The sequence below is a fragment of the Triticum dicoccoides genome, chromosome 2A (genome assembly GCF_002162155.2).
Source record: "Triticum dicoccoides isolate Atlit2015 ecotype Zavitan chromosome 2A, WEW_v2.0, whole genome shotgun sequence".
Lineage (NCBI taxonomy): Eukaryota > Viridiplantae > Streptophyta > Magnoliopsida > Poales > Poaceae > Triticum > Triticum dicoccoides.
In genome coordinates this window covers 524517386-524525063 of record NC_041382.1, presented here as the reverse complement: position 1 = coordinate 524525063, position 7678 = coordinate 524517386, and the positions used below count along the sequence as shown (strand labels likewise).

Here is a 7678-nt window from a genome sequence, read left to right as displayed (position 1 = left end):
TGCCTTTTATAAAATCGACTACATAAATAATTTAATAATACGAGAAATACAGAGCCGTGCTCACCCTTGGAACAATCTGGGGTGCACCGTACAATTCCACGCCGCGTTTTCTGCACTTTCCAGACAGCACGGAAGCAAAACGATAGAGGCGTATCCACTATGGCGGCAACCTACTGCGCCTACCCCGCCGCCGCCGCCGCCGCCGCCGCCGCAAACCCTACCAGACGCCGCCTGCAAACCCTAACCGCGCCGGGCGCCCTACCTGCTGCTCGGAAACCCAGCCGCCAACCCCCCACCTTCCTCTCTTTCCGGCTCCCCAATGCAGCGCTGCCGCCGCTCCGCGTCGCTGGCGCTGACCCGCAGGTGAGATCTTCGGATTCTATCCTCGCTGTTGTAAGCTACGAGATTCCTAGAGAATTTTGCCTCTCTGTTCCTCTTTCTTGTTTGAGAGACAGAGGGATTAACTGATTGGAAGAAGTGGTCTTCTAGCAGAAGAAAGCTGAGAAGATTATAATTCTTTTAGCTCCAGATTTTTTTCTTCTGTGTTTATGCTGTGATGTGTTACGTTTAGTGGTTCATAATATTATTTTCAGTGAAAAGTTTCACTTATAGAGTACTTGAGCAAGTAAGGGTGAATTTTGATGTGAGGTTGACACTGGTAACTGATAAGCATTCATTTTACAGTACATATACGGTATGCTCTGAACAAAAAAAATCATAATGGGGAATGTTGTTTTTGCACTCATCAGCTGAACTGAACAAGATTGAGCATAGTGATAGAGCGAGTATTATAGGTATTAAGACACAATAGCAGATATGCATGTTAAGCTACTTTTTCAACTCATGAGACATAATTATTGAATAACCAAAATATTGGCACAGGTACGGCAAAACTGAAATGGAAAATAATAGGTTGATCATCAAAGAAAAATCTGTAGCTTATTGTTATGTATGTGAAGGAGTTGATTTATCAAGTTTCACTAAACTGTTTAGTTTACTGCAGGTTGTAAATGGCGAAGATTTCCCTCCTATGAATGACCTAATTCGACTATACAAGAAAGCCTTTCTAGATGGAAACGAAGATGTTGTTAGTGACATCGAGAAGGCAATCACTAGCATGGAGGAAGAGAGAAGTAAATCAGCTTCTCAGTTTGAAAGTATCACAGCTGAAATAGCTTCAGGGAAGAATAAGTTTCTTCGCTTAAATGCTGATCTAGAGAATTTTCGGAAGCAGACTGAAAAGGACCGTGCAAAGTTTACATCGAATATACAAGTGGAACTTGTACAGAGTCTGTTGCCTCTGGTTGACAGCTTTGAGAAAACAAATGTAGAGATCACCCTAGAGACTGAGAAAGAGCAGAAGATTAGCGCAAGCTATCAAGGCATATACAAGCAATTAGTAGAAACACTGAAAAACTTAGGCGTAGGGGTTGTGGAAACTGTTGGCAAGCCATTTGATCCAGTGGTAAGTATTGTTTACATCCTTCTTTATATATATTTCATCTGAGTGACCGCTTTAAGTTTTATTGCAATATGCTAAAGATTATGAATTACACGCATATTGATACGCCGTTAGGTTTATTTTGGATGTAGTGTGGTGATACGTAGATGATGTAGGCTTGTTAGTTTAACATTATGGTTGCACTCGACAGTTGGATTGCTGGCATTCTGCTGGTCAAACGATTCTTTCATATTTACAACCTGATTCATATTCTGTAGTGAGTTTATCTTAGCTGCCACACGTTTCATCAACATGCATTTTGTGAATTTATATTATCTCATCGGCTGAAAAAAGTCACTTGATTACTGCTTTGAACACTTTGGACAAGTAGGAACATCACTTTTGTCCTTCTCAAAACAAATTGAAGGATAAATAATAACTACTAGCCTCTAAATTGATTGTGCTGTTGACAGTTTGACACACACGCCTTTGTTTGCTCATTTTAATAAGTACATAAAATTCCCTGAAAAAAAAGTAGTACATAACATGGTTTGGATTCATCATGTATGCACAATGGTTCCACCTGGAAGTACGGAGCCATGCTCATGCTACTCTTCTTTTCGCATCATATGCAACATAATATGAGTCGATACCCTCTTTTCTTTTTAAGGTTCATGAGGCTATCGCGCGTGAAGAATCCACAGAGTTCAAGGCAGGCATCGTCTCACACGAAGTCCACCGAGGGTTCCTTCTGAGGGAGAGGGTGCTAAGGCCTGCCGCGGTGAAGGTCTCTAATGGTCCTGGTGACCAAAACGTGAGCTCCACATCTTCGGAGGAGCCTGTGGAGGATACCAAAGAGGATGCCGCTGTGTGAATCCGCCAGAAACCTGGCGCCAACATTTACCAAGTCGTTGTAGCTGGAGCACCATTGTTTGGGAGCTCTCGTTGTACTGTTAATATGGAGCAGAGTCATTTATGAGAATGTACATCTATGGTGATCTGCAACTTTGCAAGTATCCTAAAGAATTTTACTTTGGTGCAATCTAGCTTGAGTTCTTTGTTCTTACTGTACACGTGAATACTGGAGGTTTAACCTGTACTACCTTGTTAGCTCTAACCAGTAGTCTTAAGTTTGCTGATGTTCTTAGTAGAGTAGTGCATGGCTCAAGTGGAGGCAGCAGCTCTCAGTTTTGTCTCTCACTACGTCGGCGTGCTGGTGGTTACTGGTGACGGCGAACTAGCTACTGGTGGTTATTGGTGACGGCGAACTAGCTACTCCCTCCGTCACAGTTTAAAAGTCACAGTCAAATTTGCGTGCATTCCCATAATAGACAAGGTTTAAGGCGCATTACATTTATTTCTAGTAGCTAATTAGTAGTCCGATATACTATTTCTATATGCATGCGTAGTGTGAATCTATTTTTTAACCCATCTCACAACTAATAGATAACCACCTAGGTCCCAGAGAATTTTCAAGCGCGCCTTCTAAACCGTGACGGAGGGAGTACTACGGGTGTGATGACTCCTGGGTCCACGTTTGGCCCGGTCCGACTACTTCAGCAGCAGATGAACACAAACCTTGTTCACAGAACCATGCGAAACAACAAATTTAAATTTATGTATGACATATCAAACTGTTTATACAAAAAAGAACAATCCTTTTAGGGGTGAATACACCATTGAACAAATGAACAAAATGCTGTGGAAACTATGGTACACTCGTGCGCTAGGTCCAGACGACCAAAACACTAACCATCCTAGTGGTTGAGCAAACCGTGCAGACCTTGTCTTCACGGAGCGGCCAAGATGATCCTGGACTGGACGTGTGTTCGTGTTGTGTCCGTGAGAACCATCTACTCAGCAAACCGTGCAGACCTTGTCTTCACGGAGCGGCCAAGATGATCCTGGACTGGACGTGTGTTCGTGTTGTGTCCGTGAGATGCTGCCGGTGCTGCAGCAGAAATTTAACTGTTTATTTCCAGCTATACTAGAACAACTCTGTTCATTCATTGAATTCTCGGACAGTTTCAGCAGCAAGATTTAGCGCCACATCAGAAGAATTTGTAGTCCGGAGGCTGCTGATCCCAAACCTCCATAAAACCTGGAAAAAAAAGAGAACAGTTTCAAAAATTGCAACCCAGTCTTGGGGAAGGATGGAACATAATGCCAGGAGCTCAGAAGCATTGTGCCGCTGTCATGGACGGCAGGCTGCATTTTTCAGCTAGCAAAACTAGTAGCATGTTGTTCATTTTCTTTTATTTTCTTGCGAGGGGAACAAAAGGAATTCAAAGCAATCTACACAGAAGAAGTTCGAACTTTGATGATTTTATGCAAACATATGATCCACAGCTCCGGCAACTGACAGCATTCTGGAATGTGTGAGCTGACCCAAACTACGTACATGCAGCTCAAAGTATAAGCTAAAATCTAGTATGAGACACCACCTTTTTCCAATTGTACAAATATTTGTGGTTTGCCGACTAAAGTGAACATAGGCACACTACGGGGCTGTCTGGTTCCCAGCCACACCTAGCTACACTTTGCTACACCTAACCTTAGGCAAGTTTGACCAAGTTAGGTAGGTGTTTGGTTCTAGCCACACCTAAGGCAAGGATTTTTTTATGAGCAGTGAACCCCACATGTCATAGACACCAAAAGTGTGGCAAGATTCCCTTAGGCAAGTCAAAGTGTGGCTAACAATTTGAGCAACTCAACTAAGGCAAGTGTGGCAAAAATCATGTGGCAATATATGGCAAAGATAGCCACAATCCAAACAGCCCCTACATTATCAGCATTTCCACTATCTATGCTGCAAAGATAACCGATATGTGCAGAACACCAAATATGAATTGAACCTTAGTGCTTGCAAGTTTAGAAATTACTATAGAACTTTGGCATATTTTCTGTAGTCATATAAGTTTCAACATTCTACGAAGTAGGTAAATGAGAGGTAGGCTGCACTTCACAGAAACAACAAAACAAATATAAAAAGAACATAATAGAGAAGCATCAATTACCAATATCACCTAGAGAATCATATATTGGATCATCCATGACAGTAATGACCTGCAAGAAAAATATATTTATTCATTACTTGTGAAAGCTATGTGGCATTATGATGGTAACTCCACGAAATTTCACTTGCTCTAGCGGACTGCCAGCACCAGCAAACCTCACCTCTGGATCATTTAGGCCCATCTCGGCATGAAGGTCTGCATGTAATGGTGGGTAGCATGGCATATCAGCACCAAGGAAATCTGGAATTGCGATGTTATAACCATCTTGCGTGCCAGGGAAAATGTTTGTGTTCACACTAGAGCTCATCATATTATCCATGCTTGGATATACCATCTCACTTCTGACAGACAGTAGATTGTATTAGTATGGAAAGATAGATTAAAAAATTGAAGCATGTAGCAAGCATAACAGATATAGAAATATATATCAAGGCAACTTAAGAAACAGGTGTCAACTTATAGTCTTATACATGATTGGTTTGACCACTGAAATGGTTCCCCCATGTTATTGACAGGTGGACTACACAAATATACTGAAGGCGTGGTTGTACCATCTTGAGCATTACTTTGGGATAGTGCCACGCTGCTGCACATATACACAGTAGGTTTGGTTTAGAAAGCAATTGACAAAATGTTCCTTTTTAGCTGAATTACTTCAAATTCCAGTAGCTACAAATAAGTCTCTTGTTCTCTTTTACTGTGAATGCAGTATATCATTATATTAATGCCCTAGATATGAAAAATACAAATCTTGCTGTTGCTGATGCTAAGATGGCAGTGTTTTCCAGGAAATCAGTAATGAAACTATTGGCGAGATAGCTTCCAGCATATTTATCTATCAACAGTTTTTCGAAGATCACTGAGCCAATTACTGCTGATAACTGGCTAGTGGCTACACAAAAATGATTGCCTAAACTTAACTAGTCCGAGACAAGTTTCTTCAAGGCCAGACATGATAAATCCATAATGTCAAAAAGGAAATGAAATGTTCACTCTGTCTTGTGTATCTATCAGCCAATGTTTAGGAAATCGTTAACTGGTAACTGCTCGGCCGGCTTGGCAAGTAGGGGATTAATAGGCGAATCGGTCCATAAATCAGTTAATAGGCTACTTGGTGGCCCACCGAGCAGGGATTAATCAGTCAATTAAATGATTTATCGGACGATATTTTGAAAAATGCTATCAGCAGAATGAAATAGCAGACAGATGGGAGGAGGAAGGAACTTACTTTGGTCTTAAAGTATCAGACACACTAGGTTCAATTGGAGGGTCATCTTCAATATCAATTATTTGAATAACCTTATCGTTTAACGGAATTTGGGAAAATCTGTCAGTGTTACTAGCATTGTTACCCACAGTTGTTCCAAAATCAAAAGGCTGCTGATTTTGCACCTCCATTGAACATACAACATTGGAGCACTGGCCAAAACCAGGATCATTTCGTATATCAGCAAGCTCTGGACTACCAATGAGGTTGAGATCACATATTTTAAATGAGCTAGATTGACCAAGTTCTTCCTGTTTTATCGTGACAACAGCTTCATCTTTGATATTAGGTAATAATTCCACACTATCTGTTGTTTTCCCTTTATCAGCTGAATCAATCAAGTCTTCATGTTGTGGTGGTGTATCAATATTGTAAATTTGCACTTCTTCCCTCACTTGAAGCTTCGAACAATCGTGCTGAGAAGCCAGTGTAGGATTCAGTCCATCACACTCCTTAATTTCCTGAACTGTGTAATGTTGTGCAGTACTGTTCTGTTCTTGCACATCTCGTATCTCAGTTTGTGCTGCTGCTTCTTGGAGTCCCACGTGTTCCACCATTTGATTGCAAGCAAGACTTGGGTCAGTATGTTCTAGGCAGACAAGGTGATCTTTATTGTCTCCCTGGACATTAGTCAAGGAGCTGTCATTTGCTGATTCATCAATCACCATCGGAGGAGCCAGATCTACCTGTTTGGCCAATGCAGTATCTCTATGGGTTGATGCTCCATTCCTATGAGCAGGTATTGATCGTGGTCTTGTTGGGGCCCTTGCAAAATTACAATTGCTCAGCAAATTCTGACAACCACCATGCAAATTATTTTCAACGCTTGATCCCTTCTCATCTTCAGCCTTGTCATCTAAACTCTTGTCATGTTCAGCCTTCTCGTCCATAATACTACCATCATCAGGCTTGTCATCTGAGGGCACTGGCGAATGATTTATCTCCCCCTCCTCAACAACACCAGAAGAAGCATTAGTATGAATACTCTCACTGTTGATCCCTTTCTCAACGACCTCCGAATCAGACACCTTAGCATCCTCCTCCATTTTATTAGCCTCATTCTCATTCTGCACCTCTTGCACGACATCAACATCCTTCCTGACATTACTGTTAGAGCTCACCTTTGAGCCAGTATCCTCCAACTCTGACTCCCCCACAGCCTCCAGCTTCGATGTTGGTCTGTCCCCGGCCACGCCCGAGACACTACTCCCAACCTCATCAATCCCAGCACTGGCTCGCCGGTCCCTCCTATACCCAGGAGCCCTATCCTCCTCGTCATCATCACCATAATTCCGGCTATCCAAATAATCCCTACTCCTCTCCCTGTCCCGGCCCCACTCTGAATTCCTGTTGTAAGCCCCAAACTTCCTCTTCCCCCTCCCATTGTAGTTACCATTGTCACCGCCATTGTAATCACCACCATGGTTCCGGCGTGAGCGGGGGTTAGGATTACCGTACTCATCATCAAGACGCTGTCGGCCATTCCGGCGGGAGTCGTAGAACGCGGGGGCTTCCTGAGCCTGCGGCAACGGAGGCGCGGGCGGCATCTGACCCCACCCAGCTCCACCGCCCCGCTGCAGCGATGCCGGCGGGAGCACGCCTTTGGCCACCAGGTACTCGGCGGCGAGGCGGCCGGCCTCCATGAGCACCTCGTACCTGTGTCGCGCGGGCGCGCCCGGCTGAATGGACGGCGGCGGCGGTGGGGGCTGCCGATAGAAGTGCTTCTGGCCGCGGCCGCCGCGCGCGAACGGCGGCACGCGGCTGCGGCCGCCGCCGTGCTGCGGGTACTGCATCCGGGGGTGGTCGAATCGGTGCGGCTGCAGGCTGACGCCCTGCTGCTGCCCCCGATCCATCCGCGGCAGCGAACAGATGCAACGCGACAGAGAACACGCAACCGAAGGGAAATGCGAGAAATCGCGCGCGCGCGCGAGCCGGAGGAGGGCGGAGGCTCAC

General features: G+C 44.2%; 2 protein-coding genes across 4 annotated transcripts; one reads left to right on the top strand and one right to left on the bottom strand.

Annotated features, from left to right (window-relative positions):
• The first annotated feature begins 80 nt into the window (after nt 1-80).
• Nucleotides 81-2512, top strand: LOC119355169 (protein GrpE-like). The gene is made up of 3 exons (XM_037621947.1): nt 81-363; nt 1004-1465; nt 2112-2512. The coding sequence occupies exons 1-3, from the start codon at nt 160-162 to the stop codon at nt 2313-2315; spliced, it is 870 nt and encodes a 289-aa protein (XP_037477844.1). The 5' UTR covers nt 81-159; the 3' UTR covers nt 2316-2512.
• A 517-nt stretch (nt 2513-3029) lies between these two features.
• On the bottom strand, nt 3030-7672 carry LOC119355168 (uncharacterized protein At4g26450-like). Of its 3 annotated transcripts, XR_005171474.1 has the most exons (5): nt 5687-7672; nt 4619-4799; nt 4459-4507; nt 3317-3542; nt 3030-3224 (listed from the first exon to the last, which is right to left on the bottom strand). XR_005171474.1 is itself a non-coding variant. In XM_037621945.1 (4 exons), exons 1-4 carry the CDS (start codon nt 7576-7578, stop codon nt 3493-3495), a joined length of 2172 nt encoding a protein of 723 aa, XP_037477842.1. In that variant the 5' UTR covers nt 7579-7672; the 3' UTR covers nt 3030-3492. The 3 variants fall into 3 exon arrangements, 2 of the variants coding, with proteins under 2 accessions (XP_037477842.1, XP_037477843.1); XM_037621945.1 differs by having other exon boundaries at nt 3030-3542; XM_037621946.1 differs by lacking the exons at nt 3030-3224; nt 3317-3542; nt 4459-4507 and adding an exon at nt 4929-5044 and having other exon boundaries at nt 4664-4799.
• Nucleotides 7673-7678: the final 6 nt, after the last annotated feature.

Coding starts and splice junctions, on each gene's coding strand:
- LOC119355168 (XM_037621945.1), bottom strand. CDS start 7,578: ATGGATCGGGGGCAGCAGCAGGGCGTCAGCCTGCAGCCGCACCGATTC. Junction 4,800..5,686: donor TCTGATACTTTAAGACCAAA/GTAAGTTCCTTC, acceptor ACTGTCTGTCAG/AAGTGAGATGGTATATCCAA. Junction 4,508..4,618: donor TGGGCCTAAATGATCCAGAG/GTGAGGTTTGCT, acceptor TTTTTCTTGCAG/GTCATTACTGTCATGGATGA.
- LOC119355169 (XM_037621947.1), top strand. CDS start 160: ATGGCGGCAACCTACTGCGCCTACCCCGCCGCCGCCGCCGCCGCCGCC. Junction 364..1,003: donor TCGCTGGCGCTGACCCGCAG/GTGAGATCTTCG, acceptor AGTTTACTGCAG/GTTGTAAATGGCGAAGATTT. Junction 1,466..2,111: donor GCAAGCCATTTGATCCAGTG/GTAAGTATTGTT, acceptor TTTCTTTTTAAG/GTTCATGAGGCTATCGCGCG.